Source organism: Anomaloglossus baeobatrachus, chromosome 5, assembly GCF_048569485.1.
Source record: "Anomaloglossus baeobatrachus isolate aAnoBae1 chromosome 5, aAnoBae1.hap1, whole genome shotgun sequence".
NCBI classification, from domain to species: domain Eukaryota; kingdom Metazoa; phylum Chordata; class Amphibia; order Anura; family Aromobatidae; genus Anomaloglossus; species Anomaloglossus baeobatrachus.
Genome location: NC_134357.1, coordinates 163,451,071 through 163,467,237, shown reverse-complemented (window position 1 = coordinate 163,467,237; position 16,167 = coordinate 163,451,071). Strand labels below are relative to the sequence as shown.

Sequence of the window (16,167 nt, the reverse complement as noted above, 5' to 3'; positions counted from 1 at the left end):
ATTAGAAACTCTTAATGGCTGGGCCAAACTTGGCCTGACATTAAGAATCTCGGGCAGCTGGAAGAGTTGGATACAGCGCCAGAAGATGGTGCTTCTAAGTAACCCCCATTTTCTGGGGCAGATGCGGACTGCAATTCACAGCAAGGGGGGACCAGAAAGCTTGGGCTACCCTGCACTGCAGATTCCAATCCCCAGCTGCCTAGTTGCACCTGGCTGGACAAAAAAATTGGGCAAAGCCCACATCGTTATTTTTTTAATTATTTCATGAAATTCATGAAATAATTAAAAAAAGGGCTTCCCTATATTTTTGGTTCCAAGCTGAGTACAAATAGTCAGCTGGGGGTTGGGGGCAGTCCATACCTGCCTGCTGTATCTGGCTAGCATCCAAAAATAGTGCGAAGCCCACGTCATTTTTTTTTTAGTTTTTGGGCAAAAATTGTTTTTTTAAAAAAAAGGGCTTTCCTGGACTTTGCCAGTGAAGGTAACACGAAGCAGTGGGGGTTAGCAGCCAGTAGCTGCTTGGGTTACCCTTAGCAATAAAAAATGAAGCCGGAGCCCACACATTTTTTTTTTTACATCTAACCCTAGGGTTATGGTTATGTGTTTTGGTTTTTTTTTTTTGTTTTTTTTTATTTTTTAATGAATTTAAAAAAAAAAATAGACATGGGCTTTGCCCATCGAGCACCCGAGCATTTTACTGCTCACTCATGCCTACTCCTGACCGCACAGCCAGCAGAATAAGTAATCAGATCAGTTGACTCCAGTGCCAGCCGATTACTTGTTCTGTGTCCCCCTGCATCCATCGCAGCGTGTGTGGGCTGTGAGATCAGCTGACTTTGGCCGGCACTGGAGTCCGCTGATATGAACCCAGTTGAACTCCAGTCCACACTCTACGATGGATGCAGCGGGACACAGAAAAAGTTATCACACGACACTTGAGTCAGTTCATCTGATTACTTGTTCTGCTTCCTATGAGGTCAGAAATTCAGCTGAGTTCAGATCAGCTGACTCCAGTGGCGGCTAAACTCAGCTGAATTCCATAGCCCACACACGCTGCGATGGATGCAGCAGGACACAGAACAAGTAATCGGCCGACACTGTAGTCAGTTAATCTGAACTCAGATGAACTCCTGACCACACAGCCCACACACGGTCACATGTGATCGGCAGCAGGGAGTGACTGCTGTTAACCTGCATGAGATTAGGAGTTCAGCTGACTTCCGATCAGTTGACTCCAGTGCTGGCCGATAAATTCTGTGTCCCACTGCATCCATCGCAAGTAGAAGTAGAAGGATACAGTAAAATAACAATTGCGGTTGTATGCATTGCTCATTCAATGCACAGGATCCGGTCATATGCAGTTTGCGTTTTTTTGCTTACAGGCACAAAACACTGGTGTGAAAGTAGCCTTAAGCCTGCTTTACACGGGACGACCGATTGTGCGATTTCACAATCCATCGTACCCGCCCCCGTCGTATTTTTATCACGGGCAAATCTCTGCCCGTGGCGCACAAACTTGTTTAACACCATCACACGTACTTACCTTCTGGACGACCTCGCTGTGGGCGACGAACGTCCACTTCCTGAAGTGGGAGAGACGTTCGGCGTCACAGCGACATCACACAGCTGCCGGCCAATAGAAGCGGAGGGGTGGAGATGAGCGGGACGTAAACATCCCGCCCACCTCCTTCCTTCCGCATAGCCGGCAGGTGATGTGGGATGGAGGTAAGCTGCTTTTCATCGTTCCCAGGGTGTCACACGGAGCGGCGTGTGCTACCCCTGGAACGATGAGCAACCGGCGCCATTTTAATTAAACGAGATTATGAAACTGAGCGACGAGTACACGACTCACGATTTGTGAGCGATACTGCTTCACTCAGAGGTGTCACACAGCCCGACATCACAAGCGATGCCGGATGTGCGTCACAAAAAACGTGACCCCGACGATTTATCGCACCCTTAAGTTTATGTACCACTTATTAACACAGTTTTGTGTAAAATCCTTCTATCGTTTTGTGTTTGCAGCTCGTATGTAGACTTATGTCTCCACTGTAATGGACTACATATATTTAGCAGCTTAGCTAAGAAGCAAATGGAATAATGCATGAAGGCAGGGTTAGATGGTGGTACCGGTGTCGAACCCCGGCCGATCAGACACATCCTAAGGATAGGCCATCGATGTTATGATAGTGTACAATTTGTATTCTATAACTACGGCAACACATTAGTCTGATTGGGAGCTGAGGTCACTAACCAGTCAGAGATTTTTAATCAAGCCGCCTCTTTTTTTACTGTAGATTCATTAGCACAATACAGACAGTTGCAAAGGTGGAAATATCCTTTAATATAGCACAGAACACATTGAACACACTGATACAGAAGAGACTTTGGCAAACATTGTAACAAATACTAGATCAATTTTAAGGAGTGATAATTTGACCTACCTGTATTGACACTGTGCACCACACCCTCCTTAGTTTTGGCGCCTATGAAACAAAATTGAGATAATGTATCACAGTTATGCAAGACTTGTGGATTGAAAAATATTTTTTAATTGAAGATCAAGGCCCAAATTCCCAGACATGTGACAGTTTATGTTATAGTTATTGAGGTTTCTTATCTACATTTGAGTATTTTATTCTCATATGAAAAATATGAAAAAATGTTCACCAATTTAATTTAATAAATGATGATGGATTTGACAGTGCTCCATGAGATGCTCAGAGCTTAGGCTATTTTTTATAGCCCAACCACACTTTACTGTTTTGCACAACTATATCCCTGACCTGTCTGGTGTGTTCCTTGGTTTTCATGATGCTAAGAATCTCAAGAAACCTCTGAGGCCTTCACAGAACAGCTGCAGTTATACGTAGAATAAATTACACACAGCTGGACTCAATTTACTAATTAGGAGACTTCTTTAATGTTTTAAATTAGTATTATTAAATGGATATTATGATTCTCATATTTTCTCACTGTGTTTATTGATCTTGAGGATTCAGATCGCTGTTTCTTTACTTACCTGTTGGCCATTGATATAACGTAGATGTGTATTAAGTCACTTGTACATGACTTTATTATGACTCCATGCAGCCTCTAAGTTATATATTGAGATGAGCGGACCCGTGGAAGTTCGGGTTCTGCGGGTTCAGTTAGACTTTAGATAAAGTTCTGTTCTGGAGCCAGACTTGTTCTGAATTTTATTTGAAGTCACTGATAGGGCAGTTGGGCTCTTCACTAACATACAGCCAGCCATAAACAGAACACTTCCGGGGAAGGTAGGGTGGGTTTTTTTCTTTTTTTTTGGGACACACTACATCTGATAACACTCTTGTTACATTCAGTGAGAGCCATAAAAATACTGTAAGCGGCTCGCACTAGGTCGAGCACTAAGCGTACCCAAACACAGCGATGCTCCCTCTCGTGGTTAGCATATATAAAGCCCCCAAACTCTGAACTCCAACACTGATTTTTTTGTAAAGTCTGTGTTCAGTAAAAACACCAAACTTTTAACGTTGAGGTTCAATCATATATAGAATGGAAATTCTGAAACTGAAGTTGTTTAAAATGGTGAAATGGTGCAAGATAGATAGTACAGAGCACAAAGACTCTACAAAGTGTATGAGAATGTAATCAATGGGACAGCACCAGGAATGGCCTCCAAAATAGGGACCCTGAAGACAAAAGTGTATTACAGAACTAGGCAGCATTTGAAGACTAGCGATAGGCTATCAGTAAGGTGAATATACTTTACATTGCTTTTATGTATTTTATAGCTTGCACAACAGTTTTTGAAAATCTCAGGGGCAGAACTTGAATAAAGTGCAAGAATGTAGAGATCCCCTGTATATTAAATGGTTATCAAGTTCTCTATCGGTAGATATTGCAGGAATAATACCCCGATATTGATATTATGTAGCATTATGAGTTACTGATGGGTAATGTTGTTTCTCTGCCATTAAAGTAATGTAGTGGTTATATTATATAGCTACTTAGTAGTGATATCACCTGGTTCCTATCTAAAGGTATTGTCTGGTGTAGGCTTACTCCTCTACTTTTATATTTATGATGCATCCATAGCATACGTTATCAATATCCAAGACTTGACATCCCCACCGTTCAGCTGGTCTCGACAGTTGGATGTCAGCAGTTGCCATTTTTTATAACACAGCTCCATAAATTATGCCGTGGCTGCAGCTGGCTACTGCACATCTGTTCATATTCAAATGAATAGATCTGCAGTACCTGGCCACGGCCACTACACAGTTGATGGAGCTGTGCTGTTCTAACATCCGGCCAAAAACAGCTGATTGATGGGGGTGTCAGGTGTCAGACTTCACCAATTTATACTGTTGATAGGCCATCAATACAAAAGTAGTAGAGTGACCCTTTGAAGGGATTGTACTAAAGGGCCATTTTACTGATAAGGAGCCATGTCATAACTATGCCACTGAATTGCAATACCAGACTTGAAACATGGATGATGTGGCACAGTTGTGAAAATAAAATGTATTTTATCTACTAGTCAAAGCAGAGAGTGGATACAAACATTGTCACTCATTTACAAGGACAGATAACCATTGTCAGACTGGGGCAGCAGAGCCCCACCAATATCATTGACTCTGGGGGCCCACTGATCCACTACATGTAAATATTACATTCACAAATGTACTTATGTATATAATAATATATCTGGAAATTTGTAACATGAATGATGAGATGCTTCCTTTGTCTGTACATAGTACAGTATTGTGTTAATTACTGATCACGTTTGGGGGGTTAAGTGACATACTACTCTAAAGGGGTCCACCAGGGGATTCTCCTGTTCTGTGGGCTAGTCCGAAACTGGACAAGATCATATATTTCAATAGGATTGGTGCAATGCTTTACCTTTCCTGTGGTGGCTTTGTAGTGAAATCAAACCGTTGCCACCAGAGGTCACATAGATAACAGCTGATCAATGCGGTTCCAGTAATGGCACGCCCTGCAATCAGGTTATCCATGGAGAACCTAACAGAACCCTGATTAAAGCCGAATTCTGTCTGTTTCTCTGACAGTCTATTTCTCAAAACTATTTAATCTTGAGTTTATCAGCCATCAAATCAGAAAATCCAGCACTAAGTCCCAGCAATGTTAAATCTTATCAGGATAAATTTCACAAGAACAGAAGAAGATTGGGGGGAAAAAAAACTCATTAGTAAATTGGATAGCAATGTTTTGTCAAGATATTTATTTTTATCTGAATTTATGATTTATTGGCCATCTCATAGATCCAAATATATATATATATATATATATATATATATATATATATATATATATATATAAATATATATATATATATATATATATATATATATATATATATATATATATATAATATTATTTTATCCTTGTTCGGATCTTGTGAGAATAGAGATAATTCTGAAGCTTCGTACACACAACAATTATATCATTTCTGGACTATTGAATGCCAAACTATCAGATACAGGACTCTAGTATAATGTTTTATACATATGGCTTGAGTCGCTGAATTCATTTCCCTAGATCGATGTTTTTCTTCCTTCTGTACATTCATTACTGTATTATTAGCGATATATTATACATTACCCAATGGCTGTCTATTATAGCATCAGGTCATGTCACAGGTGGAGCAGGACGGTGAATATGAGAACGTACACGTCCTCATTTCTCCTGGTCCAGCCCTATACTACTGCACTTTCCCAGAGTAATGAGGTTTCCCGTAGGTGTGGGATAATTGGCTTGCACAGGGCATGGTAGCCGCACCCAAACCTCTGCAGATTTCTCTGGTGAATGGACGTTAAGACGCCAGGGCTGACGTGTTTTATCTTGCAGCAATATGTCAGGAGCTTTCAGATAGATTGATTTCAGCTTCTATGCCGAAACTATATCAGCTAAATGAGGTTACAAATCCAAAATCCCTCTAATCGCTGCAATGTTCCTTTTTGATGTTTATGTGTCGTTTTATAAAGTTATATTTTAGGCTTTGACAATAGTTACAGGCTCAGAGGTCATTTTCCTGCTCTATCCTTTAGGCACAGGCTACACATACAACTATTTGCAGCCAACTTTTAATTTTTCAAGCTTATTATGCTCCAAATGCACAAACATAAAGGATCTGCTGTTGTAAATCAATATGTCCATTCCTTCTATCCTCCGACATCATCTTATGAAGAGTCAGGAGGTGCCCATGTACATTAGATGGTCAATCAAGTCTTCACTGATATCAATGGGTTTGTCTGACTTTAATCTAATTTATATGGGGACCTTTAAGCTTAGTTAAAATAACAAATCAGTGGTGAGCCGCAGATACACAGATATTATGTCAAATATAATAAGGATTATGCTGAGTTTCAGAACATTGTCTATATCAATGGACTTTGCTTCAGAATTATTTTCTATAGCATTGGATGTGCTATAAAGTAAATGCTGACATCATCCCCATGGGTAAATCCAATGTGCTGAAGCAAAGGTATGACGCTAAAGGCCCAATGAGTCAGCTCTTCTAGGGATACCGTAGTAAGCCACAAGGGGCACTGTGATGACATTGATGATGCAGCTATTTCTGTCCCAATTCCATACGTTTAGAATTAATCCCCAATCCACAATACTCCAATGAGCAATAAATTTATCATTTTTACACTTTTCTTACAAATGATTAACTTAATTCTTAAAACATAACTTTTAGACAGACGTATAAACAGAGCTGGTGTGGCATAGATAATAGCTAGGTTGATAGATGGATGGATATAGACATATGTCATGCTCTGACTATTCTGCAGCATACTTTGCATTGCTAATAAACATATTAATATACCCGAAAAAAGAAAGCACATCCCATAATAATATCTCTGCAATGTGCTCGCCACACCCAGCTCAGCCCTTTTCAGGCATTGCTCATTTACCACACCTAGTAACACAGCAAATCAGTCTAAGTCCTTAAATCTGTCACGAGGACGATGATGTAGGTTGTCAAAAAACAGTCAAGCCATCTATAATATTGCTTAAAGGTAACTTTCTCAGGTTTCCTCACATATACCAATATTACAACTAGCACCTGTAAATTCCACTGCTTATATAGTGCCACCATAATGCTAATTATTGACAAACATCATAAAACAGGCCGAAACATAACTAAGCACTGACATAACACTATTTCACTGTGAACTTTTACATTTTTATACTTGTGAGAATGTTTTGCAGTTTTAGAGACACACTGGGCAGCCAAAGAGTAGCCGGAGATCAGCACATTGGACAGTTCACACATTAATGGATAACCGATCCCATTTATCTGATGGGAGCCAAAAAGCTACCCCTGCAACCAGAGGAATCCTATTAGTGTTCCCAGGAGCCTGCAGTCATTTCACCATGGGACGGTGGAATCAGATGTGTACGTGTGTTTCATTTCTCTTGAAGCTTTCAAGAAATCTTATTCAGAGTTGTAACTAACTAACTAATTTTATTCCCGAGTCATATATTTACTGTCCTAGCCTTGGTTTTAAGGTACCCTGCATAGAATGCCCCCCATATACACACACAACAGAAGTAATGGCACATGCCCAGCCAGCCCTCCTCTACCCACACCCCTTTTATTTAGGTTTGTCATTGCTTTAACTGTTAACTACTAAATATGGCTCACTACGATATAAATGTGTGTGTGTAATAGATAAACAATATATCCATATATATACATACACACACACACACACACACACATATATACACACACACACACATATAGTATATATATATATATATACATATATATATATATATATATAAATATATTGACACAAATATATAATGTTCATATATATCTATATATATATATATATATATATATATATATATATATATATACGTATGTAAAGATAGATAGATAGATAGATAGATAGATAGAGCAATGCATTATGTGACAATGGCAAACTCAATGCTGCTACATCAGTACCCCTCTCTTTTTCTATCCATACAGCTTGCAATATCGAAAGAAAGAAGTTTATGATCCTGGCCGGCTATCCTGTTATCATTTAAATTTGATTCATTAATATCCATTATATAAATGGGCAGTGAAGCCCATCCTGCAACTATCATTTTGCTGTAATGTAGCAGTACTTTAGTGGGTTGGGCAGGGCAGGGTTGTGTGACTGTTGAAGTCAAGGTCATTAGTGTGAGAATTTGTATGAACACAACATACAGCCTATTTCTTCCTCAGCAGTAGTCACTCACCTACATACATGACCCCCTCTTTGGTCTTCTCTGCAGCCTCTGTCACACCCTGCTTGGTCTTCTCTGCAGCAGCCACCACACCTTCCTTAGCCATGGAGAAGCCTTTCTTGAAGACATCCATGCTGCCTTTATAAATATAACAAAGTTGAGCTGAGTCCTACTTGAGATGTGCTGGTCTTCAGTACAGTGGTGGCAGTGTGATAGTTTTTAGATTTTTCTCCAGCTTCTTATCAAATTGCTGCACTGCAGTCTGACCAATGACCAGGACTATCCAGCTCTAAAATATTAATAATGCTGGAGTTAGGTGGGACAGGGGGCTAAAGAGGAGGAGCTGTGGGTTGAAAAAAAGGATGGGGAGGAGGGAGAGATAGAAATGCAAAGGACCACTGGATCATTTCCAGCTACTCCTAAGCTAGAGAATTGCTGGGCTGCAGTATGCTGCACTCCTTCAAGGACAAGCTGCAGTTGCAGGGGAGATGCTGTACAAGCAAGATCTGCACTTTGGAGATGTAATCTGTGTGTACATTGAGACTGAAAGGTTTCTTAACCCTATACAGTCACTGATAAAAGGAATTAGAAATATAGCTTATTCTAATACTGAACAATTATTCAAACCTTTACAATGGTATATATAGATTGTGAGGAATGGGAAAAAAACAAAAACAATGCTATAGATAGGTTAAAACTACTGATAAAGTAAAATAAATGATGCAGAAGATCAAAACAGAGCAGATTGTTTACATATTTGTTTCAGGGAATACTATTCATGTAAACCAAAGATATATACGTTCCATTCCAATGTATACGGGTTTGGGTATGAAGTCAGTTTTAGTATATACAGCTCTGTAGAGGATATGCATACGCTGGGTCATATCATCACATCAGATGCATTTTGCTGCAGAGTGATGTCACGTTTGCATGCTGGGAGAGAGCAGAGCTTCCCTGTGGGCAATAAAGCAATGTCTAATATAATGGACACTAAAAGCCTAATGCTTAAAATGAATGTCTGGTAACGCAGTGTGTACTGTATCTCCCCTCCCCACCAGAAACACGCACACACCCACTACCGCATAGTATGATTGCTTTGTCTATAAAATGCTAAAAGTCCTGATTAAATATCTTCTGTGCTCCTCCGCCATGTAATGCTGCCATTAGGTGGAATTATGGGATACATTCCAAATGTTTCCAAAAATGTACAGAACATTTGTTTAATATTCGTACAAGCTTTCAAAATGGTGTTTCAATATTTAGGCTGGGTCGTTCGAACACACCCACCATTATTAACTCTGGGAGTTTCCTTTCCTTCCCAGTATTAGGTATAGTGTTCCCAGTATTAGGCATACAGAAGAGAGTAGGAAAGTGATTGTTACATATATAGAGATTAATGTGCGCTATATAAAATAGAGGCAGTTTAAATATGACCCCAAACAGTGCTACTGATCAAGTGATTATTCGGCCAAGTGACCGATCACCTAAATGTTGGTGACAGAAAGACGATGTTGGGTCTACTGGCCTACTCTTGTCATTACATAACACCTGTCATTGTAAGGGTAAGTTCCAAAGACCATATTTTCGGTACAAGTGCTGTCCGTGTAAAAAATTGACCCCACAAGACAAAAAAGAAAATACGCATAAAAAGGAAAAACAAAAATGATGAATAGGGTACAAAATGTGCACTAATAATGCTAAGCTAAACCTCAGTGATCCGCCGGCATTAATTTGATTCTCCTTGTGACGTCACTAGAGTTCCATGCAGCAAGGTCCCGCTGTAAAGACCGTGAGATGAGGAAATGGCTGCAGGGAAGCCAAGTGATGTAAAAAAAGCACATAAAACACACAACAAAAGCAATGTGCACATTACACATGCGCTGTTTCCTGCATTTTTCACTGACTTCATTGAAGTCAATTTGTGAAGAAACACAGAATCAATTGACATGCTGCTCTTTTTTCAGCAACAAAAATTGCAAGGAAAAAAGAAGCAATGTGTGCACAGCAAGTCACGATTCTCATAGATTTTGCTGGGTTGATTTTTCCTTGCTTTTATTGATTAAAATAAGCAAAATGCAAAAAAAAGGCAATATGGGCATATGGCCTCAGATAGGTAACCACTATGAGGCTTGTATGCCAATGTTCTTGAAGCCTGTATACGACTTTTGTAAAGCTTGGGAAGCTGTTTCTGTGAAGCCTGTGTGACGCCCTGGCAAAACCAGGTTGTCACAGAGACTGCACAAATCTTGCAGGTGCAGGACTCAATCCTCCTTGGCATACCAACACAAACTCACACCCAGGTACATAACACCAGCCAGCAAAGCCTAGTCACCCCCCCATGACAATAGGGACACACCAGTGGGCGGGACCAGGCGGATGGGAGCGCCCGCCTAGGCGTCCTCAGGTGTTCTGGGAGGGAACAAGAGAGCTGGAGTTGAGTACTGAGAGTTGAGAAGTGAGGAGTGACAGCGTAGTCAGGGATTGGGGCCCCTGGACTACAGGACTACTGACTAGGTGGCAGAAGGCAGACAAGGCCACAGGCGACGGAGATCCGGTCGCAGGAGACCTTAAGTGGACCAGGGCAGGGTTGTAGCCCACCGGTGCTGACAGCGGGAATCCGGTCCGGAGACTGTGCACAGTCGAGGTGCCTGGACCCTAGGGCGAGGAAGGTTTCAAGCCCCTTGTCAATTAGCCAGCCGGGGACAAGATGCCACGTCTTGTCCCACCAGCAAGCCCAGAGAGCGAAACAGAAGCCCAACACAGGGGACAGGGTATCTGCCAGAACCCACAGAGATCCCATGGGTCAGATTTCGCGGGCCACAGCTCCCAACATACAAAGTTACCAGGAGTGGACTTCCCCGTTTCAAGCAGAGTTGTCCTGTTAAAGACACAAACACTGAGTGCAGGAGGAAGGGACCCCTCTTTGCTGTACCAGGATGTGGGACACGAATACACGCGCCAGAGGTTACCAGTCACTGGCAATTTGATTTACCACTGGACTCTGTGTGAATTTCTTTGGAACTGTGAGTACACCATTCTTGCCCGGTACAGCCCTGCATGACACTTTCCGCAGCATTCTTTCCCATACACCTGGGCCCCGGGACAACACCTCAACTACCCGTGAAGGGGATACCATCCTGCTGCTCCACTCCATCAGCCCCGGGCATCCCATATCCAGGCAGCGGCGGTGCTACCTACCCTTACCTTAACCCATGGGTGGTGTCACTGACAAATTTTTCCCCTGTAAATACACCCTTTCTACGGTTGTGAGGATGGAAGGCCGCACGAGCCCGGGTCCGGCTACCACTCGAGCCACAATAACAAACCCGGACCCGAGCAGCCTACTGCAGTGGTCTGGCCCCCGTCAGCAACACATGTATATCATTGTTTCTGTGAATCCTGTATACCACTGTTGCTGTTAATCTTGTGTGACGCCCCGGCGCCCCAGGTGGTCACACATAGAATAGGCCCCCACATAACTCCTTCCCTCACAGGGTTACACCAAGCCAACAAAACCCTAGTCACCCCCCCAGGGTAGGACAGGCACACCAGTGGGCGGAACCAGGTGGAAGGATAACGCCCACCTAGGGGTCTAGAGATTACGGGGGCGGGAAAAGAGTTAAGTTAAGTTTCAAGTTGGAGTGGAGAGGAGTAAGAGTGAGAGAGGAGAGGTCAAGTGCAAGTGAAGTCAGAGAGCAAAGGCGTCGGGGTTGGAGTCCCGACGTTCTGGCTAGGTGGCAGACGGTGGTCAGTGTCTAACAGGAGACGGGAAGACGGCTGCCGGAGATCCGAGGTGGACCGGGACAGGGTAGGAGCCCGCCGGTACCGACACCGGAGAACCAACCCGGAAACTGTGCACAGAGGGGGGTACCTGGACTCTGAAGCAGAGTACGGAACCACCGACTTTGTTAATCAACCAGTTGAGGACAGGATTACAGGTCCTGTCCCACCCAAAGTCCCAAAAGCAGCCCAGCAGCCCACCGAGAGGGATAGGGCATCCACCAGGGCTCCTTTAGATCCCACGGGTCAGAGTCTGCGAGCAAGGCTCCCACCTGAAGTTCTCGGAGCGGACCCCCGAGTTCCATACTGAGAAGTCCAAAAGAGAACTAAAATAGTGCAGAGGAAAGTGACACAGACCATCACCCCGGGTGAGGGATCAGAATACACCCAGCCGCGGAGCTCCGGCCACTGGCACCTTGGTTTACCATGGACTTGTGTGATTTCTTTAATAGTGAGTACACCAACATCTCCCGGTCCGTCCGGGCGCACCGGCCCCTGCAATCACCATCCTCAGCACAGGGACACTAGGTCCCGGGGCATCCATCCCTACCCACGGAGGGTTAACAACAGGTAGCTGCCATCCCAATGCCCCGGGTGCTCCCTAATAACAGCGGTGGTACCCCAATTTACCACACACCGTGGGTGGCGTTACGGACTGTATACAATATCCCCACATAGCAAGATTCCCCCTTTTATTTCGAAGTGTCCGCAAGACTCCCGGATACGGAGACCCCTCGAGCCACACTGCAGATCCGGATCCGAGCAGCCCGGCCGCTGACGTGGGGGCGGTACACCTGTATACTACTGTTTCCTTCAATCCTGTATACTATAGTTTCTGTGAAGCTTGTATACGACTATTTGTGAAGCCTGTGTACTGCTGTTTCTGTGACTCCTGTATACCATTGTTGCTGTGAAACCTGTATACTAGCATTTGTGAAGCCTGTATACCATGTATACCATTATTACTGTGAAGCCTGTATACGTTTGTTGCTGTGAAACCTGTATACCTCTGCTTATATGAAGCCTGTATACTGCTGTTATTTTAAAATTTGTGTACCACTGTTGTTGTGAAGACTGTCTAAAATTGTGGTTGTGAAGGCTACATAGCACTGTTTCTGTGAAACCTGTATAATGCTGCAGGTGTGAAGCCTGTATACTGCTGTTACTATGAAGGCTGTAAAGCACTGCTTCTATGTAGCCTTTATAAGACTGTTTATATGAAGCCTGTGTACAGTTTTGGTGTGAAGCCTGTATACTGCTGTTTCTGTGAAGCTATGTAAGGGAATTCAGAAGCGTCTGCAAGGAAACATCGCCATCTGCTGGCTAAAAATGGTAAAACAAGAATGAATGCTGGGAATATTGGAAACAGGAACTAAAGAATAGACTGTGACTTTCCTCTGGGGAAGAAATAAGAAGGGACACTGGGTTTCCCATGGGTAACGTCTAAATCCCAGAGGACAAAGGGACCTCTGCTGATGTCATGCCCATGTGCCGCCCTCCATGTCATCAGCCGGGCTGCTCGGATCCGGATCCGCAGTGGCTCGAGGAATCTCCGGACCCGGGGGTCGTGCGGACACTCAAATAAAAAAGGGGTGTAATATGTACAGGGGATTGTTGTAGACAGTTTGTGACGCCACCCACGGTGTGTGGTAAGGTGGAGTACCACCGCTGCTGTTGGGGAGCACCCGGGGGAGATGGAGAGGCAGCTGGATGTTAACCCCTCCGTGAGTAGGGGTGGATGCCCCGGGGCTCAGTGTCCAGGACACGGGAGGTGATGGCTGTTGGTGGTGATGCACCGGGCCGGACCGGAGGGTGTTGGTGTACTCATGATTGAATAAATACACACAAGTCTGCTGGTAAACCAAGGTGTCAGTGGCCGGCTGCCGCTTCAGGGTGTATACGGTTCCCACACCTGGCTAGTGTACCAATGTCCCTTCCTCCGGCACTTTGTATTTTCCTTCTATTTTAGACGACCTCGTATGGAATGGGGAAGTCCACTCCCGGTTTAGTTTTGGTTGGGAGATGTGCCCGCGAAAACTGACCCTTGGGATCTCAGTGGGTTGTTGTGGATACCCTATCCCCCACGGTGGGCTGCCGTTTCGCTCTATCTGGGCTAACACACTGGAACAATGTCTGGAACCTTGCTCCCAGCCTGATTAATTAGAGAAGGGGCTTGCAACTGTCTTCTATCTGGGGTCCAGGTACCCCGCCTGTGCACGGTTTCCGGACCAGATCTCTGATGTCGGTACCGGTGGGCTCCAACCCTGTCCCAGTCCACTCTGGATCTCCCGCGACCGGACTCCCGTCGCCTTTGGACACAGTCCACTGCTTGCCACCTAGCCAGTAGACCAGAGCCACTACCCTGGCTACCCTTCACTAGGCTCAGACTTGACTCCTCAAACTGACACCTCCAACTTCAACTACCAACTTCAAACTGACTGGTTTCCTCCCCCGGATCCTCAAGACCCCTAGGTGGGCGCTCCCAATCCACCTGGTCCTGCCCACTGGTGTGTCCTTCCTACCCTGAGGGGGGTGGCTAGGATTTTGTGGCAGATGGAACCTGATGTGGGATGGTGTTGTGTGGGGTGTGTGTTTTTCTGTGACCAAATGGCGGTGCCAGGGCTTCACACCCATGTGACCAGAAGGGCCAGGGCCTCCATCAATATAGCTGATACCAGGAAGCAACATTGTTTTTCTAAGTCCACGTTACATGGAGTTGATTATAATAGAAGTGGGGGTCTGGAGGTAAGACTGACATAATGGGGGGGTTCAGGGGGAAGAAGCTCCCCCTTGCATGAGTATAGTGGATGGGAGGAAACCTCACCATGGCCACCATTGAAGCCAAGTTAAGTAGACGACAGTAACAAATAGAGTGTCACTGACATTTCCCTGCTAGAGGGATCTAGATCTAGAGTACCATAATACCGACGGTGACTGTTAGAGTACTGGGATTGCAATCTGTATTTGTGTGTCACAGATTTCTCACTGTGAAATAATCTGTTTTACTGCATTTATTTGTTCATACCAAAATCTCATATTTACCCTCCCCCCCCCCGGCGATTTGTCATGTTTCACTTTTGTTTTTTCCTCTCCTTCCAAGAGCCATAACTATTTTATTTTGCCATCAATCTTGCCATATTATGGCTAGTTTGTTTGCAGGACGAGTTGTACTTTTGACTGAAACCATTCGTTTTACCAATTAGTGTACTGGAAAACGAGAAAAAAATTACAAGTGCGGTGAAATTGCATAAAAAAGTGCAATTGCACAATTGTTTTGGGGGTCTTTTATTTACTACGTTCAGTATATGGTAAAACTGATGTGTCAGTGTGATGCCTCCGGTCACTACGAGTTTGTAGATACTGAGCATGTATACTTTTACTTTTATCTAAGTGGTGAAAAAATTTCAGACGTTTGTCTAAAAAAAGAATAGCGCTTTTGTTGCCATTTTCCGAGACCCGTAGCGTTCTCACTTTTCAGGATCTAGGGCTCAGTGTTGGCTTATTTTTTGCATCTTGGCTGGCGTTTTTAATTTTACCATTTTTTGCATAGATACAACATTTTGATCGCCTGTTATTGTATTTTAATGCAATGTTGTATCAACCAAACAATGTCATTTTGGCGTTTGGAATTTTTTAGCATTGCGCTGTGTACTGATCAGATTAAATGATTTTATATTTTAATACATCGGGCATTTCTGAACGTGGAAATCCCACATATGTATATTTTTTATTGCTTTGTTTTCAGTGGGGCGATAGAGGTGAACTTTAAGGTTTTTAATTTTTTTCTTATTTTTTAAAACTTTAATTGTTTTATTGATTTTACTAGTCCCCTTAGGGCACTTTATCACTGTACCATCTGATCAGCGAAAATGAAATGCAGTGCCCCTGTGAGTGCTGGTGGTCTGTAGACCCTCACAGGAAATACATCATAGCAGCATCAGAGGTCATCAGCTGACCTGAGCTATCATCCATGGCAATACCACATCACGAGCCACCAATGGCAGCGGGGAACTGCGCGATCCCCGCGATGGCCATTTAAATCATGCTGTCAGAGCAATCTCAGTGGTAAGCATGTGCAAGTGGATCTCTGATCCATCCGCATCTATTAGCCACACATGTCTAATGATCGGATCAGTAGAGATGTGCGGAGAT

At 43.6% G+C, this 16,167-nt stretch overlaps 1 protein-coding gene across 1 annotated transcript in view; it reads right to left on the bottom strand.

Moving 5' to 3' along the window:
• SNCG (synuclein gamma) overlaps window positions 1–8,532 on the bottom strand; it is a 37,303-nt gene extending 28,771 nt beyond the window's left edge. Inside the window, exons 1-2 of the mRNA XM_075349002.1 lie at window positions 8,248–8,532; window positions 2,445–2,486 (exon numbers count right to left, since the gene is read on the bottom strand). Coding sequence (XP_075205117.1) covers window positions 2,445–2,486; window positions 8,248–8,368 — 163 coding nt within the window. The 5' untranslated portion in view covers window positions 8,369–8,532. The remainder of the gene's footprint in view (window positions 1–2,444; window positions 2,487–8,247) is intronic.
• Between the last annotated feature and the right edge of the window lie 7,635 nt (window positions 8,533–16,167).